General features: G+C 46.8%; 1 protein-coding gene across 2 annotated transcripts in view; it reads left to right on the top strand.

Annotated features, from left to right (window-relative positions):
- The first annotated feature begins 2431 nt into the window (after positions 1-2431).
- Positions 2432-21378, top strand: part of SH3TC1 (SH3 domain and tetratricopeptide repeats 1) — a 117470-nt gene continuing 98523 nt past the window's right edge. For both annotated transcript variants that reach the window (XM_040335368.1, XM_040335369.1), the window contains exons 1-2: positions 2432-2670; positions 20020-20308. In XM_040335368.1, the coding sequence (XP_040191302.1) occupies positions 20071-20308 (238 nt within the window). In that variant the 5' untranslated portion in view covers positions 2432-2670; positions 20020-20070. The remainder of the gene's footprint in view (positions 2671-20019; positions 20309-21378) is intronic.

Genomic DNA, 21378 nt, shown 5'->3' with positions numbered 1-21378 from the left:
TAGAACAGACCAAAATGAGGGACAAATGAGGAGAATGAGGGACAGAGGGACATTGCTCCAAATCAGGGACAGTCCCTCGAAATCAGGGACAGTTGGGAGGTATGCATCAGTCAGCTTCATCGGTTAACCGATGAAAACGGTCCATCGGTCCGCTCTCATCAGAGGAACTGATCGTGTGTACGCGGCATGAAAGTTCCTGTTGCCTGGCTGTGTGGGGGAAGGACCCAAAAAATTCAGCTGCTCCTCCACATGTGTATAACCACTGACATCTATATGAGGCTGTACGCAGAATCTGTGGACAATTTTACTATTGGTACTCATTCTCATTCATTGCTACAATAAAGAGATTACTACTGTAAATGGATATATATTGGCGATATCACTGCTGATATAGTATCCATATGAAACATATATGAGAATCAATGTATCAGCAGAGAAATGTGACAGAAACAAATCGGTTTCCTGTTTATGAACGGAAAAAAAAAACATCAGGACCAGTTATTTGCTGAGCTCAGAACTTTGAGAACAATGGAAGTTCAGGTTGTGTACAGTTCTGCTGACTGATAAGAACTTATGACCATGCAACTTTCCTGTGTGCAAATCAGCTTTATTACAGGACCTCTATAATAAACATTTCATTGTGTATCACATGTTAGGAGAATTATAAATATTTTTTGTTGGTGTGCTAATTTTGTAAAAAATAATATTCAGACAGAATCCGAAAAAAAAAAAAAGACTTAAATATTGTTAATTATTAGGACGATAAGTAAAGATAATTTAAATTATATGGGTTATTGGGTATACCCACATTTGGCATGTCATTTTTTTTGGGGGGGGGGGTGGGGGCTTCAGGAGGAGTGGGACTTCCTGTCCCACTTCCTCCTTCCGCCGAGGGGCTGTTAAGGCAATACGTCATATCGCCTTTTGGCAGCCCCCCCTGTAGGCGATTTCGCCTGGGACACATGACAGCTCCGAGGCGATCGCCTGTCCAATCGGATGGCGCAGTGCCGCTCGCACATGTGCAGTGGGTGCCCGGCCGTGAAGCCGAAAGCCGGCCGGGTGCCCACACTTAGAATGAAGACGCCGCCCGGGGAGAGGGGGGGGGGCAGAGGAGCGGACCCCCGGCCGGCGCGTCGCTGGAATGTGGAGCAGGTGAGTGTATGTTTATTAAAAATGACTGGAACACCCCTTTAAGTAGTTCAAAGCTGTGTGCGTTGAAGGGCTTCAAAGCTGTGTGCCCCAAAGGAGCCTAAAGCTGTGTGCATTAAGGGTCTTCAAGCTGTGTGTGTTTAAGCCCAAAGCTGTGTGCGTCCAAGACTGAGACTGGAAGATTGGGTGGTTTAAGGTACCAGTACCTATAGCAGCAGTGCCGTTGAAGAGTAGCCAGGTGGGCTTGTATTTTCAGTTATCTCTGAATGACGTTTAAACCCCTGCGTGGGATTCCTGAGTGGACTTTTTTTTTTCTCATTTAATAAACGTGGGCTACCAGGCCCTTAACGATATATGCCTGTTTGGTGTGGACTCACTACAAGAAAACGCATCTAACACGAGAGCCAACAATCCCCTATGTCACAAGTGCCTTTAAAAAAAGTATTAATTTACGCAAAAGTTATAGCATCTACAAAATAGGGGATAGTTTTATGGCATTTTTGTTATAATTGTTATCGTGATCGCGATTTTTATCGTGACTGCGACATTATGACGGACACATCGGACACTTTTGACACTTTTCGGACCATTGTCATTTATACAGCGATTAGTGCTTTCAAAAATACACTGATTACTGTGTAAATCAAGGGGTTAAGCGTGTTCTATGAAGTGATTCTGACTGTAGGGGGGGGGGTCTCACTAGCACATGACATAGATCACTGCTCTCCTCACTGACAGAGAGCAGTAGATCTCTGTCATGTTGCTAGGCAGAACAGGGAAATGCCTTGTTTACATAGGCATCTCCCCTTTCTGACACAATCACGGGCACCGAGTCTGCGGGACCCGCGGTCACACTCACGGAGCACGCGGCGCACGCGCGCCCACTTTGTCGCGATTTAAAGGGGACATACAGGTACGTCCCTTTGCGCAGCCGTGCCATTCTGCCAACGTAAATAGTCATGCGTTGGATGGCAAGCAGCTTTATGTTTAGTATTATGTTATCACTTATGAATAAAAGTGTGTGTGTATATATATATATATATATATATATACACACACACACACACACACACACTGTATATAGTATATGCAAAAATGTTGCCTTGGGTTCACATATGCTTTGATTTTCTAAATAAACAAATCAAACAAAAAAAAAACTTTGCTGGAGGAGTACAATATGTGATGTAATGGGTTGTACACAGACACTTTTAATCTCTGTCACAATGTTGTACAAATAAATGCATTCCCTGAGCATACCTAAGCAAACATTCAGTAGCAGAAAGCCTCTGTGAAAGCCATGGTCACCCGGGCGGCCGGGCCATGGTGTTAATGGTCAACTCTTTGTTAGTTCAGAGAGTCCGAGCAGAGCTCAGGGTAGTTCAGTCAACAGGAAAGGTAAAGAGGTCAGACAGGAAAGGATGTATCAGAAGGCAGTTCCTACAGAGCTGTACAGAGAACACAGTCTATATACTAGCCTAGTACTTGTCTGCCTGCCGGAGAGAGACTCTGCACAACTACAAGGTAAGAGACCTTCCCATCATTCTACCCAGAAGAAGCACACTGGTGTCTTCTAACTACCTTGGCTAAGTTCTTGTACTGTATGTTAGGCCTGCTACAGACTATAAACTGACAGCATGTGCTGGGATTTGTTAATACTCAGCCCAAAGAGCACTATACTACACAACCGATGGTAAGGTAGCATGCATTGCTACAACTCTTATATGTAGAGCAACGTCATTGTGTAAGATAGCGTGTTACATCTCCAATATGTAGAATAACGTCATTGTGTAAGATAGCGTGTTACACCTCCAATATGTAGAGTAACATTTTTGTGTAAGATAGCGTGCTACATCTCCAATATGTAGAATAACGTTAATGTGTAAGATAGCGTGTTACATCTCCAATATGTAGAGTAACGTTATTGTGTAAGATAGCGTGTTACATCTCCAATGTGTAGAATAACGTTATTGTGTAAGATAGCGTGTTAGGCCTCGTACACACGACAGAGTTTCTCGGCAGAATTCGGCGAGAAACTCTGTCAGAGCCGGATTCTGCCGAGAAACTCTGTCGTCTGTACACTTTTGGCCCGATGGAGCCGCCGAGGAACTCGTCGAGAAAATAGAGAACATGTTCTCTATTTTCTCGTTGTTCTATGGGAGAAGGCGGCCCGCCGAGCTCCTCGGCGGCTTCATCCCTGAACTCGCCGAGGAACTCGACGTGTTTGGCACGTCGAGTTCCTCGGCCGTGTGTACGAGGCCTTACACCTCCAATATGTAGAGTAACGTTATTGTGTAAGATAGCGTGTTACATCTCCAATATGTAGAGTAACGTCATTGTGTAAGATAGCGTGCTACATCTCCAATATGTAGAGCAACATCATTGTGTAAGATAGCGTGTTACATCTCCAATATGTAGAGTAACGTCATTGTGTAAGATAGCGTGTTACATCTCCAATGTGTATACACACAATGAGATTATCAGACGAATGATTGTCCGTTTTTTTGCATGCTAGCCTCAGATCGAATCTGATAAGTTTACTAAAGTCACAAAAATTTGTGAACGACAGAATAAAAATTCAGAAGTGATGTCATGTGTTGTAAGGGTCTTTTCACACGTGCGGACCGTTTTTTAGATCAGTTTTTTATCATCAGTTGATCCGGTTTTTTATCCGTTTTTTTTTTTGTTAGAACTTTATTTTTATTAAATTTTTTGATGAAAAACTGATGTTAGCGGATCGGATGTTAAACGGATCGTCCGCTAACATCCGTATTTCGTCCGTTCCGTTTTTTTGACGGAAGGAAAACGGACGTATGAAAAAACGGACGAACGGTCCGCACGTGTGAAAGGACCCTAATGCATTCGTATTGTATTTTCGAATGACAGCTGTACTGATTAAACTAAAATCTTATGATCTGATATTGTGCAAAAAAAATAAAAAATGTTGTGCATGTCCGATCAAATAATATCAGATGAACTGTCCTGATCGGCTTTCGAAATCTCTGTACTAACAATCAGATTATCGTACAATCGCTCTGAAATCTGTATTTTTCATACGATTTTCTGATTGTGTGTACTGGGAATAAGATAGCGTGTTACATCTCTGAAATGTAGAGCAACGTCATTGTGTAAGATAGCGTGTTACATCTCCAATAAGTAGAGCAACGTCATTGTGTAAGATAGCGTTTTACATCTCCATTATGTACAGCAATGTAAGAGCCGGTTCACACACAGGCGGCACGACTTTGGGGGCGACTCGGCAAGGCGATCTCAAGGCGACTTGAGAGGCAACTTGCAAAATGACTTCAGTATTGAAGTCAATGCAGATCGCCCCGAGTCGCCCCCAAAGTCGTACAGGAACCTTTTTCTAAGTCGGAGCGACTTGCGTCGCTCCTATTAGAACGGTTCCATTGACTACTGTGGACCGCGACTTGTCAGGCGGCTGAGTCGCCTGACAGGTCGCCCCAGTGTGAACCGGCTCTAACAGTGAAAGTGTTATATCTCCGAAATGTAGAAAAACATCATAAGGTAACGTTTTACATCTCCAATATGTAGAGCAATGTCATAGCACAAGGTTGCGTTTTACATCTCCAATATGTAGAGCAATGTAACTGCAAGATAGCGTGTTATAGTCATATAGCTGGATTTACAAAGAGTTACGCCGGCGTATCAGTAGATACGCCGACGTAACTCGGAATCTAAGCCGTCGTAAGTTTAAGTGTATTCTTAAACTGAGATACACTTAAACCTAGCTAAGATAGGACGGCCTGTGCCGTCGTATCTTAGGGTGCAATTTTTCCGCTGGCCGCTAGGTGGCGCTTCCGTTGAGTTCGGCATAGAATATGTAAATGACTAGATACGCCGATTCACGAACGTACGTGCGCCCGTCGCAGTAAATATACGCTGTTTCCGTAAGAGGTACGCCGGCGTAAAGATAAAGCTGCCCCCTAGGTGGCGTAGCCAATGTTAAGTATGGCCCTCGTTCCCGCGTCGAAATTCGAAAATTTTACGTCATTTGCGTAACTCATCCGTGAATGGGGCTGGACATAATTTACGTTTACGTCGAAACCAATACGTCCTTGCGGCATACTTTGGAGCAATGCACACTGGGATATGTACACGGACGGCGCATGCGCCGTTCTTAAAAAACATCAATCACGTCGGGTCACGAGTAATTTACATAAAACACGCCCCCCCATCCTCATTTGAATTAGGCGCGCTTACGCCGGCCCCATTTACGCTACGCCACCGTAACTTAGGAGGCAAGTGCTTTGTGAATACAGCACTTGCCTCTCTGACTTACGGCGGCGTAGCGTAAATACGACACGCTACGCCGCCTCAAAGATGCGCCGCCATACCTGAATCTGGCTAATAGTGTAAGATTTTATCTTCAAAATGTAAAGCAATTGTAATATTGGGGGGGGTTTAGCTTAAGTGGGATATGCGGTTTTTAAGCGATTCACGCCAGTCCAGAACTATATTTAAGGGCCTGGTAGCCCATTTTTATTAAAGGCAAAAATAAAGTCCAAACAAAATAATGACTTCAGCCTCCTGGCTCACACATGTAAAAGGAAATGCCAAGCCACCTGGCCGTTTTCAGCAGTAGCACCACTGCTCAGCATGAAGCCCTCCTGACGCCTGTCAGCAACCTCAGATTTAGGTCTCTGGGTTTCACGGTGCACAACTGCACTCTACAGCTCTCTAGCTACTTCCCAGTGCACACCTGCACTCTCTGAGTTCTCCCTTGTAAGCCTGGACTCCTGGGGAGGGTGGAGCCCAGAATGCTGGTCCTGAGTCTCCTATCAGGCCCACACACACCTGCACAATCAGTGTGCTGATCAGCTCTAAAGCCTGAACTCAGGACTGGGGATTTCTTCCCACCCGGATCTCTACGAAATCCCCAGGCTCCAGATCCCAAAGTGGATTTTAGTAAACACAGAGGAAACTGAAAAGCCAGTTTCCTCTTAAAATAGCAAATACCCTGGAGCCCCTCAACCTGCCTGGTTGAGAATCCTGGGTCACCACACCCCTGGGGTACCACACTACTACATATCTCCCCCCCCTTGTTTCGACCCAGAGGGCGGAACACACCAGTACAACCTCCTCACTTTGGCATGACCATGCAAGCTACCACCCACATGGGCCAAACCTTGTCCCATCCGGTGACTTTCTCCGCGTCCCCCTGCTAGATTTACTCGGGGTCTGCAAAGACACTCCCATGCCTTTTTACGTGTATGCTTCCAAAAGCGCTGTCTTCCCATTTCCCTTGGACCTACACTAGCCACCTTATCAGTAGGGAGTTTACTACTCTTGGTACCTTTTTGCACCCAAGGCTGATTTCTGAGCTTTGAGGGTCCGATACCATTAAGGCTACCAAAGTCTCCCTCAATTTCCGATAGACCACCCCCTTTCCCTTTATTTAATTTGTAAGGGATCATATTTTTATACACTTGTTTAGTAATAAGCGGGGGCTCTTTTATTGGGGTGACGCTGGTCCCTCTCTGAGCTCTATGTACGGGCACCCACTTACTGTCCAAACTTAGCGTCACTTGTTTCCCCATGTACACTGCATGCTTCATTATGTCAGTTTCATCACTAACACCCTCATATGACTGCGGCCTCATTCTAGTCTCCCTCTGAAGGACATCCTGACTATCTCGCCACTCTGAGGTTTTTAAGTCATGTGACACCTTGCTAAGTTTTGGGCTTTTTCCCTCCAACCATTTTTTACCAGGATCCTTCTCAGATCCTAGAAGTTCCTCAAACCTCAGGAAACCTTCCCCAGAATTACCCTCCTGAACCTGTAGGGGGCCTAATTCTGCTTTACCTTTTACCTCTTCGGTGTCAAACCCATCATTCCCTGTCTCGCTACAATTTTCAGGGTTTTCTACAACCATATCAACTTGACCAAGACCATCAGGTCTACCTTTATTTTTGATGTCACCCATGGCAACCATACCATCAAAAATCGCCAACATGCTGCATTTTTCATCATGGTCAGAAATATCAATGCATTTGTCATATTTAATTTCACCCATGTTTGGCAGGGCAGTATCTGGAGAGGAACCACACCCAACGGAGTGGTTGTCTCTGGCAGCTTCAGTATACACCAACTCCACTGGCATGAGATCCTCTGCCAGCAACTGTCCCAACCGCTGAACATCATCGCATAACACAACATTTGGATCTTTGACTACAATCAGTTGACTTATTGCTGTGCCCTCTGGCACTTCCACCAACATCAGCTCATTTGGCACGTCACCATCCATTACCACATCATTAGAACCTTTGTGGATCACAGACATGACCTCTTCTGTGCGTTCGCCGTTACTTGGCGCTTCCATCTTTTGAGCAACATCTGCAGCAGCAAATGCACCATTGCATACAAGTTGCTCTGCAGGTCCTTCATCTGGCACTGCAGAAATCATGTCTGCTCCACTCTTACCAACAGAGGCCTTTTCCAACAAAGCCAACAGGCTTTTTGCCCATCTGTCCCAGTCTAATATCTCTGCGCTACCAGAGGGACAGAGTGGCACAGCAACAGACACATTGCAAACATCACTTTTGTGTAAACCAGACTGTGGTAATACATTTTTAACCATTGCAGGCTGCAATACCACACTCTCACCTTCTGGTGGCGCTTCATTAAATGCATGAAGACCTTCACACCTGTCATTGCCAGACAGCATTAAGACACTTCCATCATGAGTGTTTTCAAACACATTAGTTTTAGCATTTAACATTTCATTATTACTATGTTCAGGTACCGTCTTATCCTTCAGAATGGCACCATAGCTGTCCCAGGCAACCTCCGGCTCCAAAACGCAGAGCTCCCTGGGGGTTTCTAGGGACACCTCTGTGGCATTCATTACAGTTGCTAGGGGAGATAACACATCTTTAACTGTATTCATAGCAACATTTATATCTCTAGTGAGCTGCACTAGCTCATTAGCAGCTGGGCCATCAACTTTAGCCAACACAATATTGTCAGTTTTACCCATCACATTGTCATATTCAAGTTTACCACTTGCCTCCCCACTGAACAGGGCACTGCAGCGAGGCAAGTCCTTTTCCACACAGACAGTGGATCTCCCATTTGGGGTCACTGCAACTCCAGTGTGCACATTCACATAGTCAATCTTTTCCATGCATTTACCAGCAACAGTCTTACCGATCACTGTAACGGGGGCTGCCATGTTCATTTGAGTACGTTGTCTGTCCTTTATCGCACTTTCACTGGCCAACTCTCCCTGGTGGCCATGGGATGAAACTGCAGCAGCCACTGCTGACTCCTTAGCACCCCCTGCAGGCACAACAGGTACTTCCTTACTGTTGTCAGAGGTGATTGCAAACACACTTGCACAAGGACCTGGGCTTGCAGACAAAGACTTGTGCCCAGTAGCCATATCTCCAGCCATGTTCCATAACCTGGGACAAGAAAAAATGCCATGCCCCAGCTGACCACATTCCAGGCATGGTACATTTTTGCACACATCTTTAGTGGGACGCCTCTCCACATCTCCACTGTAGCTCCTCCTTCCGGTTACCATTTGATCTCTCGTTGCTAAGGGAGACGGCGCTCTTCCAGCTGTACTTTGCTGACTCTCCCAAACGCAGCGACTTTGCGATCCTTGACGCCTTGTTGCTTTCAATTTACTACGCTCCTCTGTCGGCAATACGTTTCTCACATGGTTTGCAGACTTGATATCACCACCGTTGCTACGGGCAACCACATACCTCTCGAACTTCGGATCCGATTTTTGGACACTCCTGGCACTCAAATCAGGTTTTCCAAACATGGTTGCAGACCTTTGTCGGGCCATGTCACCTTGTCTTGGCGACTGAGACAAAGGGCACTTGGAGACAACATGCCCCCACTCTCTGCACCGCAAACAGCGCTCTTGCTTCAGAGCCTTAGCAGGGCTTCCCCAACTGCATCCTCTTTCAAACTTAGGACTTTGCACATTAACAGATGGCCTGCTTGTACTAGCGTTACCAGGGGCAACCACATGTACTTCCCCTTTAACTGGCGTTGGTGTAGCAAAAAACAGTCTGCAATGCTCTCCAGCAGGCTCAAATCCTTGAATCATCTTTGCAGTCACTCCACCAAACTTTTGCACCGTCCAACAAAAAAAAGGAAGCACTGTCACTTTAAAGCAAGTTGCTTTTCACTTTATGCAAGCTTTACTCAGCTGCACACAGATTGTGCTGTCTCAAGCACACAAATACAGTTCATATAACAGGTGAACTTACTTTTGCAGAGATCTCCAGTTCTGCCAAGATTCTCCTTTCACAGGCACATAACCTGCAATGCCTTTTGCCTGGCTGCACTTCCACACACAGCCAACAGTTCCTGACGTGAACTCACTGTGGAGCAAGGACCCGGATGCCACCGTCTTGTGCCCGCATGAATCCACCACTTGTAATATTGGGGGGGGTTTAGCTTAAGTGGGATATGCGGTTTTTAAGCGATTCACGCCAGTCCAGAACTATATTTAAGGGCCTGGTAGCCCATTTTTATTAAAGGCAAAAATAAAGTCCAAACAAAATAATGACTTCAGCCTCCTGGCTCACACATGTAAAAGGAAATGCCAAGCCACCTGGCCGTTTTCAGCAGTAGCACCACTGCTCAGCATGAAGCCCTCCTGACGCCTGTCAGCAACCTCAGATTTAGGTCTCTGGGTTTCACGGTGCACAACTGCACTCTACAGCTCTCTAGCTACTTCCCAGTGCACACCTGCACTCTCTGAGTTCTCCCTTGTAAGCCTGGACTCCTGGGGAGGGTGGAGCCCAGAATGCTGGTCCTGAGTCTCCTATCAGGCCCACACACACCTGCACAATCAGTGTGCTGATCAGCTCTAAAGCCTGAACTCAGGACTGGGGATTTCTTCCCACCCGGATCTCTACGAAATCCCCAGGCTCCAGATCCCAAAGTGGATTTTAGTAAACACAGAGGAAACTGAAAAGCCAGTTTCCTCTTAAAATAGCAAATACCCTGGAGCCCCTCAACCTGCCTGGTTGAGAATCCTGGGTCACCACACCCCTGGGGTACCACACTACTACACAATGTAATAGCGCAAGATAGCGTGTTACATCTCCAATATGTGGAGCAATGTCACCACCAATAGAGTCTCCAGTATCTCCAGTAGAGGAGTGCCATAAGAAAAGAAAAATAAAAGAAAAATAAAGTACTTGGCACCCACACTAACCAGTCAACTTTCTAGATTTATTTTTTTCATCTGAAATAACAGATGATTGGTGGCGAAGGTTAACTAAAAAACATTTACCGTAGCACACTTTTCCTCTATCAGGCCCTCCCATCGTGCAGCTTCTAACTTCAGCTTATACAGTTAGGGCTCTTTCACACGGAGCGGATCCGTATTGATCCGCTCCGTTAGCCCGTTTGGCTCAGCTGTGATTCCTACGTTAATCCCCGCTGAGCTGTCGGCGGACAGGGCGGTTCCCTATGGGGAATCGGATGAATACGGACCGTGTGTCCGTATTCATCCGATCCGTTCCGCCGGACGGAAGAAAAATAGGGTTTTCTTCTGTCCGCAAAAGCGGATCTTTGCGGATGCGGATGGTTGCGGACGTTAGCGGATGCATCATCCGCTAACGTCTGCAATCCCATAGGGATACATTACAAGTAAACAGACTTGTAATAAACGGACCGTTTGTCCGTAGGTGTGAAAGGGCCCTTAGTGTCAGGGCCGCCATCAGGTGGGTACAGGCAGTACACCTGTAAGGGGGCCCGGTGGTCTACAGGGCCCAGGATGGCTACCCCCTTTTTTTTTTGTTCGTCCGCACCCAAAGCCCCCCCCGACTTTAATTTGCGGCTGCAGTACTCCCCCGGCTTCTCAACTTGTGACACTCCCCCCCGCTTCTCAACCTGTCACCCCTTCCCACGTCTCAACTTGCGACACTCCCCCCCCCCCCACTTCTCAATTTGTGGCCCTGGTGCCGGTTCACACTACAGCAACTTGGGATCCGACTTGTCAGACCTCAAGTTGCCCCAAATCGCTGGACATAAGAAATTCCATTGAGGTGAATAAACCCGTCTTAATGTACACTACTGACGTCGCTCCGACTTCAGAAAAGGTTTCTGTACTACTTCAAGGCGACTTGTACCAATAGCTCTCAATGGAAGTTTCCTCCAAGTTGGATCTCCATCTATATTGAAGTGACTTTACAGGAAAGAGAAAATTGTTTACCCAGTGTGACAGGAAGTCAGGTAAATCTGTGGGTGTTGTCACAGACGGGAGATACATTTCTTCCTTGTTTAGACAATACACCAATTGTTATTAGGCGTCGGCTGCAGAAGTAGCCGGAAAGGGTTTAAGGGCGTTGGAAAACTTCAGCTGTTCAGAATGAGGCATTTAAGGCCTCTATAAGTAATCCAGAGGATTACCACTGATTTGCTGCATCCTGAGGCTTTGTGAGTAGTAGCAGTAGCTGAAAGTCTTGAAGGTGAGGTGGTGATTGATTTTTCTGTGTGATAAAAATCAAAAGACTATTGTTTTTCTGCTGTATGACCAGCAGTGTCTGCCCAGCACTAGGCTGTGCCATACTCCCTAGATAGGTTTCTGTGTGGTGAAGGTAGACGCCCCAAGTGGCCAGGGTTTATTTTATGTTTGATTTTGTTTATGCTGTTTTGATGCTTGCACTTGTTCCCAGCAAGATGGAAGAATAAACCAAAATCTTTTTTTTTCCAACCGTCTTCGACTGCCTTTCTGTATAAATTCAGTGTTTAGTGAACCCATCCAGGGGGTCACACACCCCGCTACCGAGCTAACCCCTTACACCAGACAAACCCCTCCCCCCCTCCCACAGAGCTGATTATTCTGTGATTGGCCACAGTCAAAGTCGCTTGTCCTGGAGGCAACTTTAAGTTGTTCAAAGTCACGCTGAAGTCGAATCCAAATCGCCTTGCAAAGTCACCCTGTAAGTCGGGTTGCCCCTGTGTGAACCGACACTTAGGCCGCGTACACACGGTCGTTCCAAACCGATGAGAATGGTCCGACGGGCCATTTCCATCGGTTCACCGCTGAAGTGGCCTGATGGTCTGATGTGCGTACACACCATTGTTCCAAAAAACGATCGGGTCAGAATGCGGTGACGTAAAACACACGACGTGCTGAATAAAACGAAGTTCAATGCTTCCAAGCATGCGTCGACTTGATTCTGAGCATGCGCGGGTTTTGAACCGATGCTTTTCTGTACTAACCATCGGTTTGGACCGATCGGGCAGCGGGCCATCGGTTCGATTTTGAAGCATGTTTTAAAATGTTGGACCGAAGGACAACAGACCGATGGGCTATACACACGGTCGGTTTGGACCGATGAAACTGAGCCTCCATTCTCCATTCTCATCGGTTTTGTCCGACCGTGTGTACGCGGCCTTAGGCTTTGCACACGAAAGATAGAAGCAAATTAGATGACATGTGTAGCTGTTACAGTTTTATAACATCCCCCCCTTCCATTGTGTTTATTGACCTTATACTTTCCAGTTATAAGAACGTGAAGCTGGATTGTAGTGTTCTGGAACATTAGGAAGCAATGCTCAGATCATATTTGTTTTTATCAGTCACCGCGCCATGCTGAGCACAAGAACAGCGGCCGTATTGATAGCTTCTATTTATAACAACAACATTCTTAGACACTACAGGAAAAAGCTGCATCAAGTTAGAAATTCAGAATGTCATTATCTGAAATGGTTTCAGCCAGCTTTAAGGGCTTATGTACTCAGTCAGACATCTTCGCTCACAGTGTGCAATAAAAGCAAACACAGGGCAGGGGAGTACCTTTCCAGCTGTACAAAACTGAAGGAAGGCTGGAGTTCAGCTTCAGGGGTGGACTGACCATTGAGGCACTCGGGGGCCCAATCAGGGTTGCCAGGCTCAGTAAAAGAGATTAGCTGCCCGCCTCTGTACTGCCTCCTGGTTTGGTGGCCATCTGAAAGCCCGGGGGCCCCATAATCTTCTATTGCCCGGGGGCCCCATGAGTTGTCAGTCCGCCCCTGTTCAGCTTTAAAGCTAAATTCCATGCATGGATATTATTAGATAGTTATACTGTATATACTATACCTGACTTATTCCCCTGGATGCTTGAAATCACTGTAGTAGACACTGCTATTACAGTGATCTCCTCTAGCTTTTAGGTCCTCTGCCAAGTGTCTGCCCTTCTGCTTAGTGAACACGGAAAGTGGACCACTTGGCATGGGGCCATTCAGAGATTGCTTTGCATTTTCTCAATAAATGCAAAGCACTCTCTGATTGGACGAGGTGAAGATTTTGGTGATACCGCCCCACCACTTCTCCTTTTTCTAATCAGAGAACACTTTCCATTCACAGAGAAAATGCAATGTGTTCTCCAAATGGCCCCCATGCCAAGCGGTTGACCTCATGTGTTTACAGAACTGCGCCAATTAGAGTACTTTATCATCTGGCTCCTTCATATCTGTTTCATTTGCTTGGTGGAGTTGGGGTTTAATCAGGACAATGAAGGCCTCAGAAGTATGATGAAACTTTATTTATGTGGGTTGTAACCCAAATCAACCAATCATAATTGAACTTTTTTGGTCATCTGATTACATTGACTTGATTGGTTTCCATATGTTGCACATAATCACTGAAATTTGAACTGACATTTAAAATAAGGTGACCAGATTTTTAAAATGAAATCCGGGGACACATTTTTCTTTTTACTAGTAATGGCGGCAATCAGCGACTCTCTGTCCGTCGCCGACAGCCTCACATCCTGTCAAGTCTTAGGCCTCGTACACACGACCGAACATGTCTGCTGAAACTGGTCCACGGACCAGTTTCCACGGACATGTTCGGTCGTCTGTACGGCCGACCGGACAATTTTCCTGGCGGATCGGACAGGTTTCCAGCGGACAAATGTTTCTTAGCATGCTAAGAAACATGTCCGCCGGAAGCCTGTCCGTCGGACATGTTCGGTCGTCTGTACGACTAACCGGACATGTCCGCTCGGCCGAAAGCCCTCGCATGCGTCGAAGTGATTCGACGCATGCGTGGAAGCATTGACCTTCCAGGGTCGTGCACGTCGCCGCGTCATCGTCGTGGCGATGGCGCGGCCACGTGACCGCGTTCGCTGTCCGCGGGAAATTTGGTCTGATGGTGTATACAGCCATCAGACCAAAATCCGCCAGCGGACATGTCCGATGAAAATGGTCCGCAGACCTTTTTCATCGGACATGTCCCGTCGTGTGTACGAGGCCTTACTTTCCGGGCCCCGGCTACTACTGGGTGGGAGCAAAGGAAGATCACTCCGACCAGGGAAGGCAAGGAGATAGAAACAGAAAAAAGCAGGCGCCACTTAGAAAAACTGCAAACTTTAATATTAAAGTAACATCAAAGCACTCACATGGAAGTAGTAGTATGCAGGCATGTATATAAGGTCCTGGTGACAGTCAGTTCACAACCGCAATCTGTTGTCCCTTTTGGCTGTGGAATACATTCGCTGTTGCTTATGCTGTTTTGTGGGAGAGCGTGTGCCCGGTTCGCCGACAAGCTGTTTCCGGGTAAGTCTCTGCGGCACCAGAGAGAGGGCTGGAGCGCAAACAATGGATCCTGCTGGGACGCAAACGGTGTGTGGGGGATGATGTCACTTCCGTGCACCAGAATGCAACGCGTTTCGGTGTATGCGCTGCGACCTACTAAGGATCACAGCGCGCACCTTTCTCACCTTTCACTCCTTGCCATTTAAAACAATTGGAAACCGCGGTAATACCGCCCGCAATGTGCTTCTGCAGAGGCGCATTGCGGGCGGTATTAACCCTTTATCGGCCGCTAGCGGGGGTTAATACCGCACCGCTAGCGGCCGAATCCCGCGGCAAATCCGACGGTATAGCGCCGCTATTTTTAGCGGCGCTATACCACCACCGCGCCTCCCGCCCCAGTGTGAAAGGGGCCTAAGGATCACTGAGAAGTCATAAAGGTGGCTTATGAAGATACAAAACCATGCTAAACCTACTCAAGGTCAGTAGCAATACACAACTTTACATTTTTCTGCTTATATGTCCACCTTTTCAACCCCCCCCCCTCCTTTCATAGAAGCTGTACTATAGCTTTCATGAATGAAAAGGGCTCTATGAATGGAGGAGGTGGACCTTTCATTGACCCACTAATTCCTTGCTCTAATAACTTCCGGAAATCTGCAGGATTACATCTGTGGGGTATAGGGGTTGGGTGTCAGAAAACAAAAAATGTCAACTATGACAGCCGGAACCAGCACAACAAACTTAGATGTAGGTTCCGTCTCTTGTGTTGATTTTTTAACCCCTTGACACCAACGGTACTCAAATATGCGGCCCTACTGGACTGGGGTTTTTTCCCCCGGGGCCACATATCTGCGTATGTCCCTTTGTGCTGGAAGCGTGTCGCATGGTGCGCTCCCAGTATGAAGACCGGGGTCTCAACAGGAGGCCCGGGCCTCGCACTAATTGATTGGGACCCAGATCTCCTGATTCTGTGTCAGCCTCTGATTGGCTATCACAGTGATCAGTTACTATGAAGCACACCCCAGTTTTTGTTCTTCTCTGTGAATGGAGGTGAGAAAAACTCAAATATATCTTGAAAGAAAAAAAAATGCACTCCCTCGTACAGCGGCGCGTTTATGCGCCGGTAGTAGCGTATCTAAGATACACTACGCCGCTGTAACTTACTTTTGTTTTTTCAAATCCTGAAAGAATCTGCGACGTAAGTTACGGCGGCGTAGTGTATCTTTGCCGGCGTAATGGCGCCTAATTCAAATGGATGTAATGGGGGCGTGTTTTATGTAAATACGTCGTGACCCGACATAAACAACATTTTTTTTAACTTCGCATGCGCCGTCCCTGGGGGTATCCCAGTGCACATGCTCGAAATTTGACTGGAAGAAGCCAATGCTTACGACGGTGACGTCATTCTACGCAAATTCCTATTCGCAAACGACGTAAAAAATTCAAAATTGTACGCGGGAACGACGGCCATACTTAACATTGAGTACGCCACCATATAGCAGCTTTAACTATACGCCAGAAAAAGCCGAACGCAAACGACGTAAAAAAATGCGCTGGCCAGACGTACGTTCGTGGATCGCCGTAAATAGCTAATTTGCATACTCGACACGGATTTCAACGGAAACGCCACCTAGCGGCCGTCGAAAAATTGCATCTAAGATCCGACGGCGTACTAAGACGTACGCCTGTCCGATCGATCCCAGATGCCATCGTATCTTGTTTTGTGGATACAAAACAAAGATACGACACGGGAATTTTGAAGTTACGCCGGCGTATTAAGATATACGCCGGCGTAATCCTTTTGTGGATCTGCCCCAAAATCTTTTTCAGGCCTTATACCTATGGTACATGGGAAACAGCTGTAACAAAACTACACAGAACAGGAGCCAGCAATGTAATAGTCACACACACATAAAAAAAAAAAAAAGTCATATGAATTTACTTTGATACTCAGCAGCAGGAACACTTTAGTGTATATTTGTGTTATATTTTAGTCCTGAAAAGTGTTATTTTGTAGCAAATAAAAAGTTAAAATGTAACTAAATGGAGAAAACATTAGCAAGGGGCCGGGGTGAGAGATTACGTGGCCGTGTCTCCATTTCTTATGTTTGTTTTACTTTGTACTGTGTGCCAGAATGTACTGCACAAAATAAACTGTGTACACACTCCGGGAGAACCTGCTGAGTGGAGCGTGGTTCAATCATTCATTACTCGTTTTGTTAAAGAAAAGTCTAATAACTAGTATTATTTTGATAAATGCAGACATTAAAGCGGGGGTTCACCCTATCAACGCAAAAAAAATTTTTTTTTTCTTTTACCATAAAATCAGGCATTGTAGCGCGAGCTACAGTATGCCTGTCCCGATTTTTTTACCCCCGTACTCACCTTGTACTCGTAGATCGAAGATATCGGGGAATGGGCGTGCCTATGGAGACGGAGGATGATTGACGGCCGGCTCTGGCGCGTCACGCTTCTCCGGAAATAGCCGAAATAGGCTTGGCTCTTCACGGCGCCTGCGCATAGCCTGTGCGCAGGCGCCGTGAAGAGCCGAGACCTACTCCGGCTGTCTTCGGGGAGAGTGACGTGCCAGGGCCGGCCGTCAATCATCCTCCCTCTCCATAGGCACGCCCATTCCCCGCGGGAGCCGAAATCTACGATGTCCGATTACAAGGTGAGTCCGGGGTTAAAAAAATCGGGACAGGCATACTGTAGCTCGCGCTAAAAATCGGGACAGGCATACTGTAGCTCGATGGTAAAATCAAGTCAGTGAGGGTGAACTTCCGCTTTAAAGTGATACTATAGGTTCACATAAAAAAAAATTAAATAACAAACATGTCATACTTACCTCCACTGTACAGCTTGTTTTGCATAGAGTCGCCCTGTTTGTCCTCTTCTGGGGTCTCATGGCGGCTCTCTCAGCTCCTCCCCGTAATAGATAACCCCCTTTGGGGAGTTCTCTCCTGAGGGGGTTACCTTGCGGGCGCCGTTCCCGTGTTATACACGCGGCATACATAGCCGCCGAGTGTATGACTCGACCCCCCCTCCCCCAGCGGCCGCATCATTGGATTTGATTGACAGCAGCGCCCCAAACTTTTGTACACGCTAACCAATCAATAAACGCGTATTGCAATTTTTTTTAACAAAAATATGTAGAAGAATACATATCGGCCTAAACTGAGGAAACAATTTTTTTTAGATATATATATTATTTGGGGGTATTTATTATAGCAAAAGGTTCAAAATTGTCGCTCTATTTTTGTTTATAGCGCAAAAAATAAAACCAGCAGAGGTGATCAAATACCACCAAAAGAAAGCTCTATTTGTGGGAAAAAAAGGACGCCAATTTTGTTTGGGAGCCACGTCGCACGACCGCGCAATTATCAGTTAAAGCGACGCAGTGCCGAATCGCAAAAAGTAATTTGGCAGCCAAATCCTCCGGGGCTTAAGTGGTTAAGCTTTGAGTAGCTTAATCAGCCTCTGGTTTAATATCTCTTGTGGATTTCAGCCGCTTTGCCTACTGCCATTGCTATTATGGTGGGGTTGCCATTAATGAGAATGTGGTGGAATCACTGAGAGAAGCAGAGCGCACATGTGACAGTGAGAGCTTACTTCTGGAGCTTCTGAGAAATATAAGAGGCTAGTAAAGTTACCCATTTATTTATTTTCTTTACCATTTATATAGCACCAACAGCCCTCAAAATTTCCACTCGCCTGCAAGCATTTGGCGAGTGGATTTAAGCTGGGGGCGAGTGATAACAGCTCTGCTTGACCAACAGTCCAATCTGTGCCTACACTTAGGCCCCGTACACACGTCCGAGGAACTCGACGGGCAAAACACATCGTTTTGCCCGTCGAGTTCCTTGTGAAGCCGCCGAGGATCTCGGCGAGCCGAAATTTCCCATTGAACAACGAGGAAATAGAGAACATGTTCTCTATTTCCTCGCCGAGGTCCTCGTCGGCTTCCTCGGCCGAAAGTGTACACACGGCCGGGTTTCTCGGCAGAATTCAGCTCCGACCGAGTTTCTGGCTGAATTCTGCCGAGAAACTCGGTCGTGTGTACGGGGCCTCAGAGCCACGCTGCGATTGGCGGCCGAAGAGGAAAGGTGCGTGCCCAGGAAAAGTAGTCGGGTGAGCCGCACACATGCAGAGCACAGGTGCTCTCCTTACAATTCTCGTTAAGCCATGGGACCTGATAGTATGACCTCTCTGAGCCTGGCTTCCCAACCTGACCAATGTAGCTGGAGAGCAGAGAGCAGGAAGGAACAAGTGAGCTGGAGGACTGCGATTATCATCACTCTCGGTGTCCCAGGAAGGCAGTGCAGCACAGCTCTCACCAAGAGTTGTCCTGACAAGAGAGCGACAGTATGCTGTGCGGTGTCAGTGTGTGCTGTGGTGTCATTGAAAGGGGAAAGTGGGGACATGCAAGTGTGGAGCCGCACACAGGGGCTCCTGATTATGAGAGTGGGTAGAATAGGAGAGGGAGAGAGAGAGGAGGATGGATGGGGGTTGCAGAGGAGACAGCAAGAGAATGGGGGGAAAATACCTGGTTCTAGAGAGAAGGCAGAGGAGTAGGAGGGAGTCTTGTACATAAGAAGACGGAGAGCAATATTTGCAGAAGTAAAAAAGTCCATGTCCCTCTGGTTTGCCCCAGTGCCATATCCCTCTGGTTTGCCCCAGTTCCATGTCCCTCTGGTCTGCCCCAGTGTCATGTCCCTCTGGTCTGCCCCAGTGCCCTGTCCCTCTGGTCTGCCCCAGTGCCCTGTCCCTCTGGTCTGCCCCAGTGCCATGTCCCTCTGGTCTGCCCCAGTGCCCTGTCCCATTTGTTAAAGTTGTTGTTGGTAATATTTAATTGTGTAACTTGATTCGGCATTAAAACATTTAACAGTGTCATTCCAAGAGATAATCTACAAGGGCGTTTTTAGGGGCGGGGCAGTGTATGGGTTAGGTGAGGCAACTGGTGGCGAGTAACACTTGAGGCCTGGCTAGAAGCTCAGGGCTTGAAATTTTGAGCCCTGGCACCAATGTTTTAACATTTATGTATTTTAGCATCATCTGCACCAAGAATGCACTAGAATGAATGGCATTCGACCACATAACTGCCCACAGTGGCAGCCCAATGCAGCATTTCCTGGAAAACTAACAATTATTACATGGTTTAACAAAATCATTCCTCATTATAAATGAGCAGGATGGTTAGAATGATTTAAGCTTTAATGGACAATTCTACTTTCACATTAAAATACACGAAGAGCTTAGTAGATATTATGTTCTATGTTCATTAATATTTACCTAATTACACGGAAATAGACATTTGCTTGCGCCGAATAATATACAATGCTTTTATTTTACAGGTCTGACCAGTCTCTTAATATAATGGAAGTATTATAAGGCCAAGAGGCACCATGGAGCCAGGTGGTGTGAACATTCCGGAGCCCACCATGGCACTGCCTAGACTCCATCCAATTGTAGAAGATGAAACAGAAGGAACAGAGGACTCAAGATCAATGGAAGAAAAAGGTGCAGCAATAGGGGAACAGAGCAGGAGAGACAGTGCTGAGCCTGAGCATGGATCCTCCAACCACAGTCCGATATCCTTTGTTGCTTCTGTGAAAAGGGCTATTTCTTCTATCGGGTCAAATGGTAAGACAAACTTTGTCATTCATTGTTTTTCTTTTTGCAAATGATTTGAGTTTTAGGAACAATAAAGAATTAAGTGAAACCATATACAGTATAAAAAAGAAAATCTACATTTGTTTGTGGTTCCGGGATATAAATACTAAGATGTTAAAGGGTCTTCTTGGTGGGTAGACTATGCCCCTTATGTTACTTTAAAATATGCCTGTTAGAATAAATACCGTATTTATCGAGGTATTGCGCGCTCCGGCGTATAGCGCGCACCCCTAATGTGGACCCGCAATTCCTGTAAATTTTTTTTTTAGTACTTACAGTTTTGGTGTTTTGCGCGGCGTCCATCGGCGGCCTCGTCGGGTCGGGCATCCGTCTGCAGCTTCGGTGGTGTCCTCCCGGCTTCTCCCGCGCTGTCTCCCCGTCGAATCGCCGCTTCCCGCGCTCAGTTTGAATGCCTGCGCCGACATATATCGAGTGCAGTACACTCGGCTACATTCGGCCAGGCTCGGCTTCGCTCGTGCTCACGCTCTGTGACGTTTATGCGTGAGTACGAGCGAAGCCGAGCCTGGCCGAATGTAGCCGAGTGTACTGCACTTGGTATATATCGGCGCAGGCATTCAAACTGAGCGCGGGAAGCGGGTATCGGCGTATATCGCGCACCCATGATTTCCCCTTATTTTAAGGGGGAAAAAGTGCGTGGTATACGCCGATAAATACGGTATGTGGGTTTGTGAAAGTGTAGGTGGGAGGTGCTAGATCCAAACCTTATATCAGATCACATCACAATGAAGGTCAAAGTCCATAGTGTAGCAGGGGTGTCAAACTCAATTTCATAGTGGGCCGCATCAGCATTATGATTGCCCTCAAAAGTATCTGTAAGTATTGTATCTGTAAGATTAGATGTCCAGCGCATCCCCTCCCCTTACATTAGATGCCAAGAGCCACCCCACCATCAGAAGTGGAGTCCCCCCACTCTCCCTTACATCACAGTGCACCCCCCTTACCTTATGCTGCTGCTGGGAAGAAGCCGCATGCATTACTTAAAAGCTGAAAGTAAGGGTCTGGAGGAGGCGCAGAGGAGG

The sequence above is a fragment of the Rana temporaria genome, chromosome 1, assembly GCF_905171775.1.
Source record: "Rana temporaria chromosome 1, aRanTem1.1, whole genome shotgun sequence".
Lineage (NCBI taxonomy): Eukaryota > Metazoa > Chordata > Amphibia > Anura > Ranidae > Rana > Rana temporaria.
The sequence above is the reverse complement of the archived record's forward strand: the minus strand, read 5'-3'. Positions and strand labels throughout refer to the sequence as shown.